Source organism: Pleurodeles waltl, chromosome 5 (genome assembly GCF_031143425.1).
Source record: "Pleurodeles waltl isolate 20211129_DDA chromosome 5, aPleWal1.hap1.20221129, whole genome shotgun sequence".
NCBI classification, from domain to species: Eukaryota; Metazoa; Chordata; class Amphibia; order Caudata; family Salamandridae; genus Pleurodeles; species Pleurodeles waltl.
In genome coordinates, this window is record NC_090444.1 from 528,582,197 (window position 1) to 528,600,434 (window position 18,238).

The 18,238-nt window shown below is 40.4% G+C and overlaps 1 protein-coding gene across 1 annotated transcript in view; it reads left to right on the plus strand.

Moving 5' to 3' along the window:
• The window catches only part of PAX1 (paired box 1), a 36,878-nt gene extending 19,288 nt beyond the window's left edge, over positions 1 to 17,590 (plus strand). The window contains exon 5 of the mRNA XM_069234353.1: positions 16,935 to 17,590. Coding sequence (XP_069090454.1) covers positions 16,935 to 17,032 — 98 coding nt within the window. The 3' untranslated portion in view covers positions 17,033 to 17,590. The remainder of the gene's footprint in view (positions 1 to 16,934) is intronic.
• Positions 17,591 to 18,238: the final 648 nt, after the last annotated feature.

Consider the following 18,238-nt stretch of genomic DNA (forward strand, 5'->3'; position numbering starts at 1 on the left):
GAACATTTTATACCCTTGAGTTGCATACATCACAAATTCAAGTAGAACTACTTAAATCTTGCCAAATCCCTTTTACACTTTTCAAATGTAACCTCCCACTACGCAGACTGGAATAAAACGTCCTCAATCAATCCTCTGGAAGTAGTTCCAGATGTCTGTAATTTATTCTACACAGCTACTCCGCTGATATACTAAAAAATAGGACATTACTGCAATATGGCCTTTATCGGATTCTCAACTGAATTTAAACAAGTTGCTGTGAAGCTACGTGTTTTTTATAGCATCTAGCTTTAAGCCATTATTTGAATATCATACATGATGAACATGAAATCTCCAAGAATCAGGAGTGGAGTCAATATACAAATAATATGGCCATTAAGCCACAGCTCTGATGGTCCTGTCGTATGCATAGGTGTAGTTCCAGTTGTATACCCTGTACTGGAATGTTCTTATAAGATCACAGGCGAATCACAACTATTTGGTGACACAGGATTTACGGCAAAGTCGCTGATATTTGGAAGGTTCAGAAACATCAGGTCTTATGTTTTTAGCTGATGAAGAAAGAAGGAGTTCTGTTTTTCTGGGTTTAAGAGGGGATTGTCCTAGATATATCAAAATTAATTTATTTGAGTATACAATATTTGTCAGTCCTGCAAGTACTAGTGCTTCGATGATGCCTGTTTGTGATTGTGGAGCAAAGTCCTAATGTGGATTGCTGTATCACACTCCCACTTCCCTAGTAGTCAGACGCCTCACTCTTCAATAAACATGAAAAAACAACCCCTCATTTACTCATGAATAGATATTTTTCTCCAGACAGCTTAACTGATTGAATTTTCAATAAGGATCACCACAGAATGTATGAAATATATAGTCCTAAAAAACATGACATTTGCTTTGTCCTGCCTGAACGTTTTAATGGCGACTCATAAGGCAAAAAAGTACTTAAATTAGGTCATCTCCCAGAGTGACATATGATTGTATGTCTTCGACCCGATGTTCAGTGTAGTGAGATAGACAAACAAGCTGTTTGCTTGCTGAAGTGCACTCTTTGTATGAATCAACTCAATTTTACTGGTAGATTCCCTTCCATTAGATTGCCAGCTCTTTATGTTGGAGTGGTAAATCGTAATACCTAACGCATTGCACCTCATAGCTGATGGGTTCTTTGCATATTGTATTGATTACAATACAAGCACCATGCACGAAGCGACCGCAATCCATAAAGGTTTAAGTTAGTTTTGCACATTAAAGAACTAGTAAAACATTTTGTGGCAGTGCTTGCATCAAGTGAGGAGTATAAGCAGTTCATGCAGTCAATAAACATTTAACAATTCCAGAGTGTAAGAGGATAGTAATGTATATTTGAACCGGATAACAAATAACTTGTATTTATTTATTTTATTTCAACATTTACATTACATAGTGCAACCACGTAGACATATGCTTACATTTAATCAATAAACATGAAACATGGAAAAATCAATAATAATAAAAGCATAACTAACCAATATAATGGTGACCTTTCAGTCCAGCATGTGGCTAAGCTGGGGAACCCTCCTGGAGGGATAATTAATACAAAGGGAGGTAGTAAATGGAATCGATTGCACATCAAGAACGGTGTCCACAGTGGTGAGTTGTAAAGATGGGAGAAATGGTTGGTGCGTGTGTTCAGGTGCCCTACTGCCAAAAAGGCACTATATAGTGTATCAAGTACACAACATGAAATGAACAAAGAAAACCACCGCACTCATACAGCGTATTGCTCAGTTACAATCAATATGAATATTGCATGTCGTAGATCCAAAAGCAAGTAATACAGAGTCCTTCATTAAGTTCGAGTAGATCTTTTAATAGGACTGTAGTCGTCGATCCACAGTAAAATTCAAATAGGTACAGCCAGTACAGTCCAAATAGGTACAGCCAACACGTTTCATCACACCTGTGACTTTATCAAGGCTATAGAATCTGTAAATTAAGCGGTAACTCCCAGGAGTACGTGTGAAACGTATCCGGGGAAGGCTGTAGTGAATAATGTCAAGTGTATATCCGAGTCTTCGGACGAACCGTAGGTAAAAGGGTAGGTGCTACACAGGACTGACTGACTATTGAACATTCCTTTCCCTCGGACTTACCAGGGTCTGCCCCTCTTCCTGAGCCTGAGGTTTTACACGCCTGTGTACACCACCAGGGACACCTACCCTCTACGACATGCAATATTCATATTGATTATAAATGAGCAATACGCTGTATGAGTGCGGTGGTTTTCTCCTGGAGGGATAATGAGGCAGATAAGTTGACTGTAACTAATGAATGGAAAATTGTAGAGTAGAGTCAACGATTCTGCTGGGAGATGGTAGCCTTCATGGGTATGGTAGAATTGGGATAGAAATAGTTTAAACAATTGTACTTTGAGCTATGTTCTGTAAGCAAAACAAGGCTTGAGCTTTATATAGCTATTAGGTACAGCGTTCCATACAACTACTGATGTCCCAGAGAAGGACTGTTTCCTATCTAAATAGAACTTACATTTTGTGACTTCATGCAGCAGAGAGTCCTTTCTACTGAGCTATCTAGATCCTCCTGAGATGGCGAGGTTCTGTGCAAGGTAAGGTGAGCTTTTTTCGTGAATGACCTTATGAACAAGAAAAGATAACTTGAAGCAGATTCTTGCTTGTGAAAGAAGCCAGTAGAGGTCACAGAGAATGACTTCATGTACAGGTCTGACAGCCGCTTGAAAGACAACTTTGATTAGCACCAGGTGTGTTTGGGGAACCTCATTTCATAAGGTATTATCAAAGTCTAATCTGTATATTATAATTGTCTTTAGAAAGTTAGAAGGAATTAGGTGCCTGCATTTTCTTTAACATACATAGAATAATATGCACTTTTTTTTAGCTTTAATCTGATTGTGTATGAAAGGATCACAGGTAAAACCCAGCAGTTTGACTGTAACACAGAAGTTGTGGTGAAGCTGTTCAAATTTAGTAGGTTCAAAAGTGTCAGGTCCATCATTTTTGCTGAGGAAGAAAGAAGGAGGAATGTTGTTCTTTTCTGTGTTTAAGAGGAGGAAATAATTTTTCATCTATGATTGGAATGAAGGAAGCAGAGTCTTAGGGTGTTGAGGCTGTGTTCGATGTTTTTTTGAAACAGTTGAATATCATGAGCAAATTGGTGTAGGTTTTCATTACTAAACTAGAAAGCTCTGTGTAAATGTTGAAGAGAGTTTGAGCTTGGATCGAAATATGGGGCACTACACACGGTACTCTGCTAGGAGTAGATGTCTAGTCTCCAATTTTTACCTGAAGATGCCGTTCTGCAAGGAAGGAAGGATGCCATTTAAGTACAGTTCGCCCGAAGCCTCAATGTTGTTCAGTGCTGGATGTGTCTATTTTAATCACTATGTAAAAATACAGAAGGTCATTCACTCAAACAATCACAGGCGGTAAAGTTAGAAAGATTCAAATTGACACAGTTACCTGGTTATTTTTTAGCTGACTTTTATAAGGTAATTAATTTCTGGTCGTTTTTTAGCTGACTTTTATAAGATAATTAATTTCATCTCGTATTGAAGGTCTCATATATTGAAGACCTTAAAGTTAACACCTCATAAGCCAGAAATGTTTACATGAGTAGACTTCTGAGAGATTCTCTAATGCTATTGACCCAAGCGAATGGTGGACCAATGTTCTTAAGCAGGAAGCTCATGAGTGGGCATGACTTTTGAGCACCAATTCCAATAGACACTTGCATCTGGGGTAATCTTGAACATGTAGAAGGGCTCAAGAACTAGAATAGTACCAATCTATAAGAAGAACACAAAATTAAACCCAGCCACCTGTTGCCTCTTTTCTATACTAAGTCACCCACTGAAAATATTGGCTGTTTCTCCTTGAAAAATTATCCGACTGCTTGGACAGCAATAATATCATTAATCCCAGAGATGCTTTAGAAATGGCTTCTCATGGAATACAATGCAGTGGTGCCATCTTTCACTGCCAGTTGTGCAAAAGTATGAGAAGCTCCACCATTGCCTGGAAAGTTAATGAAAATAAGTTGAAAAGCAATTTTGAGAAAAGCCAGATGATCATGTGTGGAAAAACATTATTTTAAGGTTGTTGATCACTTGATAAATCTGCCTGAATTTGGTGGCTAAAAATAGATATCGAGGAATCTCATTCAATTGAAAGTCATTATTGGTCTCACTTTCTGATTGTAGAAATTAATCTTTACTGCACAATCCAATGCACTCTATAGATTACACAAGAGATATGGTGGGTGCTCATATAGGCTGTTGTTTAAAGTTCATACCACCTAATTTATGCCAACAATATTCTCCAGATCCCTAATATGCTTCCCAGCATTTACAAAAGTGAACAACCCTTTCAAAGTCTCAGAATGCTGCAGTTGTTGGGAACAAGGACAGATATCCCAAACAAAGTTAAAGCAATCCCAAATAATTTTGTGTCGAGTTGGGTATTAGCTGTGTATATGACTTGAAGGTAACATTTGGCCATTTTCTTTTCACCTGATACAATAGAAATTTGAAGGAAAGTCAAACTTAGTAAATTGAAAATTGGTCCATGCTCCCAATATTTTGGTATTTGGAATGTCTGGCTGAAGACTGTGAATTACAATTGTGTGTTAGTGATGCAATGGGTAATCAGATATTGCTTAGTTCACCTTCCAGGAGATAACTGAAGTTATCCTTCAGAGACAATTTGCTCACTTTGAATTGAAAGCCTGCCACATTTCAGTGTCATGCAACAATAAGTATTCTCTTGCAATATGTGACCCAAACAGTGATCCTGAAAAGAGGAAATATTTTATATGAACATGATTTGGGCATGTGTCGTGGGCAATAGGTGGGGAAAATTCCTTATGGAATCTAAACATGGCAGTTTTATGAAGACATCAGGCTGTTTAACACACATTGTGTTCCACAACAAGGGTCTTTCCACATTACCCATACAGAATTTATAATATCACTAAGATCCACCGAAAGACAGCACATGCAGTGGTTTTCTATGATTACTTGCAAAATCTGGCGAGCAACGCATTTGTAGTTCTTTTGTACTGTTGTCTATTAACATTTTCTGAACTATTTATTGAGTTATGAGTTTAAATGTGTGCTTGATATAGATGGGTTTGAAATGTAAGTAAAGCTTTATAAATAGTAAAACATATTGTTGCTTTCTGTTTTGGGGATACATATTTTACGCTGTAAAATCTAAATGTGTGTCAGAAAAGTGCCTATAGAACCCAAAGTAAATAATTTCATACCATTACCTTTTTGTACAATAAGTGGTTATGAAGGTATTTTTTCTCTGTTTAGGCAAACGTGTACATTTAGAAATCAGGCAATTTCAAAATATGATTCCTTAACTGTAAACGCTCTTTTACATCCATCATTTTGGGCTCGTTGATGTCAATAGATCTTTTTTGCTAACATATAAGTCGCACCGCTCTACAAAAATAAGTATGTTATAAAGTGTATTGGTGTGCACCTCTGCTGTATGCCACAGTCAAAATAAGTTTTCATGTGCCTTTGAACCATTCAAGTTATACTTTATAGTGTATTTGTTTGTTCTAAACACACGGTTAAAAGACTTAGGGGGTCATTCCGACCTCGGTGGTCTTTTCTTCAGACCGCCGAGGCCGGGGGAGACAGAATACCACCATTGCCAGCGGTATTCATTCCTCCCTATTCCGACATTTCCGCTGGCCCAGCGGAAATGGTACATCAACATTGCCGCCAGCTCGTAATAGAGCCGGCGGCAATGTTGATGTGCAGCGGGTGCAGTAGCACCCGTCGTGCATTTCACTGCCCGAAATTCGGGCAGTGAAATGCGCGATGGGGCTATGCCTGGGGGCCCCTGCACTGCCCATGCCAAGTGCATGGGCAGTGCAGGGGCCCCCAGGGGCACTCCCAGTCCCCTTACCGCCAGCCTTTCAATGGCGGTGTTTACCGCCACGGACAGGCTGGCGGTCGGGGACTCATAATCCCCAGGGCAGCGGTGCTTGCACCGCTGCCCTGGGGATTATGCCCGCCAGGCGGAAGCCTGGCGGGAAAGTGGAGGGACCGGCGGTCTGACCGTGGCTTTTCCATCACGGTCAGAATTGCTGGCGGAACACCGCCAGCCTGTTGGCGGTGTTACCGCCAACATACCGCCGGCCGCCAGGGTCGGAATGACCCCCTTAGTATGCACTCATGCCAAACCTGGAAGGAGGTGCTATGAAAATAATGATATTCATGGTGGCATCAAACTTTGTGAACTTTGTCGGTGGATACAGTATGTTGGCTATTACGCCTTATAAATATTCAGTCCAAAAGTCATTTGATAATATTTTTCTAAATAACAGTATATTTCTTTGCTATGATCATATGTTTTTCCAGAAGAAGCCACTTTTGTAATTTCTGGTGATATTGATAGCATCTGTGACGTCACAGATCTAATCAGAGAGGTTATATGAGATGTAATCATAAATAGCTATGATCATGCAATTTTTGATGCCATCTGTGATGTCATATGAGAGGCAATGACCAGTGGATGGAAAGCATGACATGTGATAGGCTAACTTCAGGCTAACTTCAGTATTTTTAAATATTTTTCAATGCAACCGGAAATAAATAGTTGCTGTGAGTACCTGCTTACTCCAGCATAGTCTGCTGCTGACCACCACTAGTGCAATGGTGGGCAGTAATTTTTGCATTTTTTAGCAACCATAGCATGATCTTTCAGGCAGACGTGCACATGCGCAAATAATGTTTTTTCATATGCTTTATGAAACGCCATTCCTGCTATGCATGTGCATAAACAGGCAGCAATTTTGAATGCTTTAAAACAATTCTTAGATCACCACCTGTGTGAACGCACAAATAGCAGACACCTTGGAATGGTGTTTCAGACACGCATAAATAAAAGCATTCCTTCTTGGCCCACATATGTGTGCATGCATGAGCATGTGTGTGCTCCTCTGCAGCCATTTTGGGATGCTTAAACTTTATGGAGAACTATCACAGGATGGCTATCTGTGCATGCACACACACAACGACAGTCTGGGAACAAAAACATTTGCAAAGCTAATGGGTCTACACCCAAATGTCACAAGTAACAGGTATCACTAAAAGTAAAGGTGTGCCCCAGGCACATACGTGTTGTGGTTTCAGTTACATAGATTTGCATAGATACTTGGACAGGCTAACCAGTGCAAAATATACTTTCAAATTCGTGTATATGTGGAATTTTCTCTATTTTCAATGCTCTTGACCTCATTGTGTCCCTGTTTGGTCTATCCTCTCGCTCTATACCAGAGGTTTTCGTACTGCTTTACACCGAGGCCCAGTAAGCAAAATGATTTGAATATCGGGCTCCCCTCCAAAACTTTACAGCAAGGTTTGGGAAACGAAGGGGACGTGGCTAATCTCAGGGGGCAGGCACTTTGAGATAATTTCAGGTGTGCTTTTGTGTATCTCATAAATCACAGTAGATGCGGAGTTTATAAAAGAACAAATGTATCAGACAAAATAGAATAGCCCTAAACACTATTTCCCAAAGTTGGGGTGCTGCTGTGGGCCACTTGCATTCCTAGGGCCGAGTGCAACTGCACCTGATGCACTAGTGATAGCTACAGCCCTGGGAAGCAGGCCAGCTCATCTTCTTCTTTGAACCCTTCCCCACCATTCCTGACCATCAGTTCAAGTTTGAAAGAAGCTCTGTCCTTTTTAGAGAAAATAAGCTCCTGCATCTTTCCCCTTACTCCATTTCTTCTGCAACGTGCCCTTTGTCATATTACTAGCAAGGAAAATGAGCCCCCATGCAGTAGGACATTTATAATTTTAATGGCATGGGCCCTCTGGGCCCTTTGGGCTCCTGGTCCCCCCAGTGCCACTGCACCTGCTTTGCTAATGATAGCTACTGTCGTGTGACGCAGGTTGCCTCCTCTGCCCTTTCTTAATGACATGAGCTCCCATCTCAATCCATCCCCCTCCCTTCCATCTCTCTGATGCATAAACCAAGGTGTCGCTTCTGCTTATATTTTCCCCTCTCATGGTCATTGCTCGGAAGTCCAAAGCAAAACTCCACAACAAGTATGCACTGGTCCCCTAATGAAAGAAAGGAAGGATAGCAAAACTGTCATAATCTCGCAGCTGCAGCTCCAAAATGTACAGATCTGCGAAGTAGGTTGTCTACTCTGACTATTCCACAGGGATATCATTCCTGGGCCTAGTGCCCAAAGCAGGCGTTCTGATACTTTGCTTTAAAAAAGTCTAGCTCTCTCCCCTATTGCTTGTCCCTCTTGTGTGCGCAGCAAGGGTGACTGGGCCCTAATGCTAGCAAGGAAAACCCATTTTTATGGTAGGACAGCCATAACAGGTTCCTAGTGACAAATTACACGACTGACACCAATGATACAGCACCTGCGCAACTAATGGTAGTGATTACCCTTTAAAAAATAAAAAGAGCCCTATTTGTCATCTTCTTTCCCAGGTGCAGTTCTTTGAGGAAGCTATCACCGTCCATTTCTAAACAAAAAATGAGGCTCTACATAGTGCTCCTTCCAATGTACCATATCTTGGGTATAATCATTGGATCTCCCTCTTGTCCTTTTTCTCCTGCGCCATTATGTTGAGTCTCTAAGGGTCAGGAGGATAAACGAACCTGAATGCAACCCTGCTTGCCTTCTCCCTGCCCCTACCTTGACTCATCTTTACACAAAAGCACCCTTGAAGCTTCATAGTGACAACAATGTATTCTTTCTGAGTGGTAAAATAAGGTTGGTATCAGCCGAGTTCTGGATTATGTCCTTCTAATGTACACTTGCAAAAATATTTGCTTTAAACACAGTCTGGTTACTAATTACAAAAATTTATATTTTCAGAGTGCTTGTTTGATCTTAAACACTACGTCATGTTTCGGCAGCCTATTTTATATGGTGTAATACAGTTTTAAAATAATGACATATTCATGTGCTTTCTATCACAGTCTGGACCTCGTAGCACTATAAATATAGAAGTCACTATTTCTCACTGCACCAATCAGGGTTTAATTACATGACTCCTTGTTTACATACACACACACCCAGACACCTGCATTGATCACGTTAGCCAATCCAGGTTTCATAACATAAAGGAGGACATCCTACAGGTTAGTTTAACATGCATTTATTTTTCATTTGTTTATGTGCAGTTACTTGAAAGTGAAAGAAACAACAAGATGCAGAACATTTTATGCTTTTTAGCCTTGTCTTTGACCCCGACTCCATACTCACTGCCCCACCCCCTGCCAGTTGGTATTACAGTTCCCACACTTTTTTATGCACTTCAGCTACTGCATGTAAATGAAGATAACCTGGGAACACGAAAGTAGCTCTTCCAGGCTGTCTTCATTTCAAAGTGATTGTAGGCCTATTTATGCCTCCTTGGGAATGGACCCCCATGGGACGCCCCCCATATTTTGAAGATCTTTGCTATTCACATTTGACTCCCAGGTCATTACTTCTTTATCTTCTCTTGTCATCACATTCTAGCTGAAGTTTTATAGGACAGAATCCTTTTTCCTTCCTTCATCCTCCTCCTCTCTCACCTGCCTTACACCCGTATCCATAGCATTTCCTTCCTGCTTCCTGGCCTCTTTCTATTTCTCTCACAATCTTGGCATTCACTTAAAGACTTCCATTTCTTTCTTAGCCATGCCACTTATCATCACATATGCTGATATGAGCATCATGACATCCACAAAATGTGCCATTTACTAACTACCCCTGCTAGAAAGATTACTATCCTCACCTTAACCCCACTATTGGCATCTTGTCCATAGCAGGCGCCAGGATGCAACATGTAATGCCAACTGGGCACCTAATTGCTTGACATGTTACTGCTTTTACATGAATACAACAATCTCATCAATCATTTGTTTGCATGTAATTGCTGTACTACCACCTTAATAGCAGAAGCGGGCTCTACTGACTGTATTGTGCATGTGTGTAGATGATGGGTGTGCATTCTGGCCTCACACATTTACAACAAATCGATTATATGCTACACTAGCCTCAGCCAGTTCAGCTTGTCTTGCAAGGACCTTGTGGGCTTGTTATTCATGCACCTTATGCTCTAGCATAATCCGGAATAGAGAAGAAGGGTCATCTTGTATTCCTAGGCCAGCTTATGATTGAGTAGAACCTCCTGACTTGGTTCTAGTATGCTGTCTGGGAGAGGAAGAGCATACAAGCTCATGCCAAAATTAACTTCCCCAGATAAATTATATTTTCAACGTATTTCAACATAGGAATGCGTCTATGCAGTTTGAAAGCAAGCCATCTTGCCACCCTTTAATTTTAACCAGTTTGCGAACAGATGTACGAACATTTAGAATAACGATTTCCAATAGTGATATTGTTTCCAAATCGCTATGAGGAAATCGCTATTACCAATGTATCAATCTTTTATTTTTATAATTACAATTCCTAGTGGCTTGCAAATCGACCTACCTCAGCAATATTAATAAGGAAGGTCGCAGTTTGCAATCCAATAGCAATGGGAGACATTACAGACCATGACTGGGATTGCTTTTAAATAAAGTACTCTTTTTTAAATGTTTTTAAATGCAACCCATTTTTCTTAAAGGAAAAAGGGATGTTTTTCAAATAAAAAAAATAAAATTTTAAAATTCATTTTTTAAGATAAGGCAGTGGTCCATGGAACCACTGCCTACTCTTAAAAATATATTTCTTTTGCATTCTCAAAGGGGAAGGCACCCTTTGGTGACTGCTCATTTGAGAAAAGTTACCACCTCCTACTTTGAGTTGGTAAAATATTAATGTTTTACTACTACTTTTTGGTTGCAAAACATTAATACATGCCACTACAATTTGGTATTTGGAAGGGACACCCTACACACGCCCCTTCCAAATACGAAATCACAAACAGAAATTGTAATTCTGTACAGTCGCAGTTTGGTATTTGTACATCAAAAAAAACATTTTTGCAGTCACAACCAGCCCAAATCTGTGAATTGGGCCATTTGCAACCTCAAAAGCTTCTTACATGTGGGCCTAGGGTCTGAAACGCCTGTCGTATTCCAAAGTACACATCAAGTTGAACAAGAAAGCATGAAAAAAAACTAGGAGACAATTTAGGTAAAGTGAAGGTAATTGTGGGCAGCTATTGATGGTGCATGTTCTGTGAGAAAGCATGATTTTGCTGCTGGTAATTACCTTATAAAACCAACTCAATTGTGATTGACGTGAGCCAAGAACAGGCCACTTACAATCTGCACGCTGACGACTCAAAATGAAATCACCCCTTAAACAGAATCTCAGGATACTTTACCTGTTAAATAATACATGTTCAGATACAAAATTGGTAAAGTGAAATGCTAGTGGACCTAATAAGTAACCCGTTTATTTTGTCTGATTTAGGCAAAGAAGGTCAATTGCACTTTTTTTAAAATCCCTGATGTGAGGCGCCAACTGGCCCTACTAAGTTGTAGGCCTTTGCACTCATTTTTAGCAGCCTTGCAGAAATGATTTTTTGGATGCCTCACTTTCTATCTTCCTGTAAGGTGTTTTTAGTGTTGTTGTACAAAAAAGATTTTCATTAGGCTGCTTTTAGTTTTAGCTTATTATTCAATACCCAGTTCATGTTGCCCTTGGCCCAAGGGAGGCAGGGACGGTGAAGAGTAGAGAGGTTTACAGTGATGGATTGTCCTCATTGGACATGCCAGTACCACTTTAATGGAGGTGACCAGGCCAGGGAGGGATGGGGAGGGTGTAGGCAGGGAGTTAATGCTTACCCCTGCTGAAAAATATTTGTTATTCAAAAGTTTTTATTTCATACATCTGTACATCAGGCAAGGGCTGGGCGTACACCACATACATAGTATGAACAATGTATACCATTGAGGGAAAATGTCTCATACAATAGGGTCCTCTTTGCACCCTATTATAAGTTAGTGACCCCACATACCCTCACCCATACTGCTCCTACTTTTGATACTTTTTGGCACTACTTACACTGTATTTACTTCTAGAGCCTTGAAAAAGTCACATGTTGTGACGAAACACGTGTTGGCTGTGTGTATGGAATAATGCTCATCTTATGACCATGATGGCTGTGATTATGGAACGCCGACCATCCTATGTATATGATGTCCATGTCTTCCATTTAAAGAACCCACTACAACTAAACTTAACTAGAGGACTTGTTTATTTATGAACTTTCTCTCGAGTGCTGCAGTGTCTGGGATAAAACTTGCTTGGTGTTTCATTCGAACACCATTACGCTCTGGGGTAGTGGAGCTTATTTCACTGCATTTCACCACAGCTCCCATCAACATGAACTATTATTGACTGTACACATACCAGATTTGGGAAGGGCACCCAGTCGAACCACCACTACCCATCATTCTCCGTTCCTATTTAAGGAATAGATGGTCTGCCTCAGATTGTATGTTGGCAGGAGGGCCATGCCCAAATCTGGGAATTTAAACTGATTTAATTGACCATGCTGGCTTTATTCTTCTTAAGCCTTACGGTGTATCTATGTGTTGTCAGTGCATTCCAAAGAATGTATTGTCCTGATTAGTAGGGAGGAGGATGGGGATAGAGGGGGGTGTGTGAAGGCACTTGAGAAAGAGAGACAGAGAGTGCGATGGAGAGAGAGATTCTGTTTGAACGGCACATTGTGTCTATATATGATTAATGAATGGATAAATGTGAATGCTTAGTGAAAATAACAAGCGGGAGTATGGGGCTGTAAATGCATAGGTATTCCAATAATTCTTAGTGAATCCCAGGACCCTTGACGTGTTTGCCTGGCAGATAACAACAGTATAGAAGTATTGTATTTGTGCCCCTCCATTACTTCTGGATATTCTTTGTCAATTTATGAATGTTAATGTAAAATGCACAATATGACTGTTTTTTTTTCAAAACAATTTGGGGTAGTACTCACTGATCCCTCCTAAAGGGAAGTGGGCTCATTCACTTCACTTGCTCACTCAGTCAAAATCAAAGAAAGTATTTACACTCCACCCCTATAAAGGTTTGCTACCCATCTTTACTCCCCACACAAACTTGAGCTCCTCTGCAGTCTATTTTCAGTTCTGTTTTCGTCTTCCCTTTTGTCTCACTCCCACTGCTTACATATCTCCTTCCTTTGCTCCCTCAATGGCTCCCTTTCGCTTTTGTGATATTGTTGATATTCTTTGTTCCACATTTACATTAATTCATGGTCCATCCTCCTCTTGCTTCTCCATGCCTATTTTGTTCGACACCCTCGGGTTGTCGTTTGACTTCCATCCTAACACTTTGTCATCCTTACTCCCATACTCTCATGTGCCCATTCTTGTTCTTTGTCCTGTTATACCTAAATTCTGGCACTCCCCTCTCATCCTCTGCACTCTTCTCCTACTCCTATTTCTTTCGGTGCACTCTGCTCCTAGTGTTATTACTTTTTGCACACTTTCATGTACATATTTGACATATCTTTTGATTTGACTGTGATTTATTTTTTTGTATTTTTTTTAACCATTTTTAACTTCTTTTGTCCCGGACTTTGGGGAAGGATAAGGAAATGCCACATTTTCACTTGCATGGCAGCACATATGTCAGTTCAAATTGGATTGATGCCAATGCATTCTTGGACTCTCCTTAGGAACCTATCAGTACATACACTGGTAATGGCTTAGGCTCTTACTAAAGTGACCCTGGAAATGAGCTGTTTTTTCCCGACCATATGAGTTACTTCACCAAGAGATACTAGTAACTCTGGGGTGGGAAAATCTGGTTCATCTTGAGTTGGACTCTGAGGTTCCACTAAAAATTGAGCAACTACTGGGGGCAATCGGTATTCTGCATCTTATTCCACAAATAATTCCTCATTTTCGCCTGAAGATTTTGGCTGCTTTCAGCAGGTGAAATCTCCGTATAAAAGTGAACAGATCTGTGGTGCTGCTGCAGATCCATTAGTTCCAGTGGGACTGACTACTGGTTTTGGCCCCATTTAAATTAAATGACCACTCGGAATGAAGGCCTTTGATGGTTTTACATCACTCACAACCTGATCGACGTATTTTGATGATGACTCTAAAACTGGAGCATAACCTACTGCTTCCTTATTGCAGACTTTACCTGCTAGACTCATTTGTGATAATTACTAGGAGACATAGATTTAAGAGGGCCTAACACCATCCTAACAACACATTAGCGTCATTTTTTTTACACTAGTATGGAGTGAGATGGCCAAAAACACGGCACCATATTTACAAAGTGGCACAGTGCTTGCATTGCGCCACTTTGTATCCCCTTGCGCCACATTATGTCTGCACCAGGCATAATGTATGCAAGGGAGGGGTGTTCCCCATTAGGGGGGCCGAAAAAATAGTGCACAGAAATCTAAGAGATTTCTTTGCGTCACTTTTATTGCCATTTTTAACGCCTGCTCAGAGCTGAGGTTAAAAAGAGGCTCCCATTGTTTTCAGTGGGCCTCTTGTTGCTTTGTAGGATTAATGTCAACATTTTTTATTCTAATAAGAAAAAAGGTGGCTGTGTAAAGGAGAGAGCGCACTTTCCAAATATAAGCTATTGTTTGTTTACAAAGTCCATGATGACGTAGAACGATGGGGGGAGTGCTCGAAGTGGTATGCACCCAGCCACAGAGTGCGGAAACTGTTGCCCCAAGAGAGGGTTGCAGTTATGATATGCAAAGAAGAAAAACCACGGCACATCCCAAGCGGTTATAATGTTCCAGTTTATTCCTCGTGATGTCTTTAGATGAAACAATAATCTGTGGCCCAAGGTGTAACATCTTGGAGCCAGAGTCAAGAGATGACAACAGAAATCTTTTTCAAATGAACATCAGCCCAAATAGACAACAGCCGACACGTGTTTCGTCTGGGTAGACTTTATCAAGGCTATGATGCAGATAAATAGCTCAATATTCCAAAGTACCAGAGACAAATTGATGTCTTATGTTTTGAGAAGGAGGTCGAGTAAGAAGAGGCTAGAGGACCATGGTAAGCCTCAGATGTCTCCAAGCGTTTCTTTCGGCGTGGTATGGACGGCGCTGCAAATAGTAATGTAGTAATTAGTAATTCTAATCCTGCAAAGCGCCGAACTAGTGTCAAAAATCATGACGCTAGTTCCCTAACTACCGCCATGGTGTGCCGAATCTCAAATACGGCACACACATGGTGGCATTAGGGGGGCGCTAAGGGGTGCAAGAAAAGTGGCACTGCACTAGTTGCAACACCACTTTTCAAAAATCTGCCCCATACACCAATACTGTTACACCACTTGGTAATTACTGCAAGTTTGTAAATACTGCATTACGAATTAGCATTGGCATATCGCCTTTGTAAAAAAAAAAATTCCAGTGCTGTTCAGCACCAGCAAAAAGAGAAAATAAATACTTGTTGCCAATGCTGTGCAGCATCAGCAAAAATGAAAAGTGCAATGACTTGTACGAACACATGCATCATAATGCATGGACATGTATGTCAGGACCCTGTGGAGGCCCATCTTGATGATTTATAGGCATGCGTTTATCACCATGCAGCCATTTTTTTACATTTGATGTTGTAAGGTGGCAACCACCAGTCTTTGAGCAATAAATGTAAAAAATATGACAAATGTACATGAAAGCGCATTTTGTGAAAAGGAGATGAGGGCAACAGAAGAACTTGAAGTGGGGAGGGAAGAGACAAAAAAAGCTAGGCATGGAGGAGTAAGGAATACAACTTCCAAGCTGGGAGTGAAAATAGGGAACAACACAGGGTGTGTGAGGGCAGATATTTGAGGAGAAAGCACAAATGGAAGAGATTAAGAAAACACATGCACTCACTGAGTGCTGATAGTAATAGAAAAAATATTTCCTTGAATGCAAGCAGTGAAAAGTTTCTAGTGAGCCAAACAGATCAGAGTAATGAAGAAATGCGCCAGTTAAGGACAAACAACAGGGAGCAAAGTCACTAAATAAGAAGCAAGAAAGTAATATAGACAAGAGAGCTTTCCAATTAGGAGTAACGCACTGACCCAAAGCCCACTATATGTATATATTTTAATGTATTAGTCACGATAGGTCGTATTAACTTATAACTAAAGCTGTCTGTAAGCAAGACTTAAAATTTGCTTTGTACCCAGTTTCCTAATGATTTTGGTTTTGTTGCCAGTTTTAAACGAGGGTCTTGTCGATCCAGCCCTATCAGCGATGCATTCGTTCTGAAGCACTAATAAAATAGCAGCTGGTTGGATGATTTCCTCTGCCAGAAAGCTTTGTTCATCCTGCCAACGTCAAATTCTGATTGCCATCAATAGCGCCTAATATTGTGCTATCAGCGTGTTAGGAGATAGCAGCAAACCATATGTGAATTTGTTTTGGAAGTTTATTACTCCTGTGCAAATATTAAATTACAGTAGCGAACTTTCTGATATTTCAGGAATTTCGTGGAATGCTTGTTACACAAACCCCCCCAAATTACGCCACTTTACGCAATTAGTTTCACGTTCAAAATGTACCATACATGTGCAATCCTCAGAAATAAGTCACCATTAATTACAATGGCTGTTGTTCAATGTATTCTTGCTTTGCGTTTGTTTCATGATAGCTAAGCAGTAGTGAACTACTCCCCGTTGGCTCCCGGCCTCAGTGTAACATGCTCAGGTTTCAAAGAACACAGATGTAATCAGGTATCTATTAAGAGAGCCGATTGGGCATAAAAACGTCGTTATTGTGCCAATATGCGTGGTTCTTACACGCGCGTTTAATTCTGTACAGAAGAAAAAACAGAGGCTTTGTTGTCCAAAATGTTTCCAGGCCTCGCAGAACACGTGCACTGTCCCTGTTCCAGTGAACGCAGGCCTCCCTATGTGCTTCTGTTTCTGTTTGCGTGCTGTTGTTGCCCATGTCTGACTCTCTATTTTCTTCTCTCCAGCATTAGCAATGAACAGAAAATCTTCCGGTTCAATTATGAAAACGCAGGAAGCCATCAACCTCGTGCATGGACTTTCAATCCCAGCCTCCTCGTCTTAGGTTCCACGGCTGGGCTCTCGGACTGCTCGTCAAACAGATGTGTTAATTGCGTGCGACATTAGCGATGTTAAACGCTTAACATTTTCTGAAAGCACTATAAAGCTGAGAAGTGTCCACTTTTTTATGACTTTGAGGTAACAAATCGGATGCTATTGCAGACTACAACGGAACGCCGCACACGGTGGAACACGTCCCTTGCTATTCACTCAATGCCATTTTAAGTTATTTTGTAAGTCGTTTATTGGCAGAATTTCCTTTTTCCCACAGCAGCCATCAATCAGTCATCCTCCACTTCCCCTTTTCCCTCCTCTTCTCCTTATCCCTAAACAACGACCATGTGCTCTAGCATGTTTCATATTTATGAATATTTCGGTCGTCATCTTGATGTAATGTACCTCTTGTTTAAAGCTTTACAGGGAATTTTCAAGATTTTGCCAAGCGGTTATGTTTTAAGCTCAAATTACAGTGACGTGAAACAGTCTCTACGAGTGTAATGTATATCTGAGATTGTAAATGTACAAATAAGTAACATCATTTTATATTTTTATAATAACAAGTGTAAATATCTTGAATAAAAATTGATGAAAGCCATTTTAGAGTCTTTGCCCCCTATGTTTATGTCATTTGACGTGCCTTCAACGAACACCATTCGGCTAAGCTAGGTAGACAGGAAGAACCACAGTTTCCTATCTCTGGCCTCCTTTTATGCGTAAACGGGCGCATTTGAAACCAATCTGCCTCTTTTTCAGGGCCACTGGAAGTATGTGGTTCCGGAGCTGTGACATTTTCTGCATAATTTTCAATTTGTCACGGTACCAAAATCATCCATCATCTTCTGCCTAATTTTTAGATTTTAACTAAAAATATTTCTAGATCAAGCACTTCAAAAGTTACCAAAATCGCTGCCACAAATATTGCCACTCAATGACAGGCCCTTTATCATGGAGTGACAGGTCACATTGATATTTTGATCACTGAATTTAGGTGGTAACATGAAAATTATTAGGGTCAACCTCTGCCTGAGTAGTGCTAACATTGTGAAAAACACCAAAGAATGAAGTATTATCACCACAAAATGTTCTGCATTATGCAGCATAATTTTTCTTTTCTTGCAGTGTACTTTAACTTTGGTACATAAATTGTTAATCTTCTGGGGAATAATTCCAGTGGTCCTGCTCATTCTAAGGGAAGGTCATAAAGTGTGTA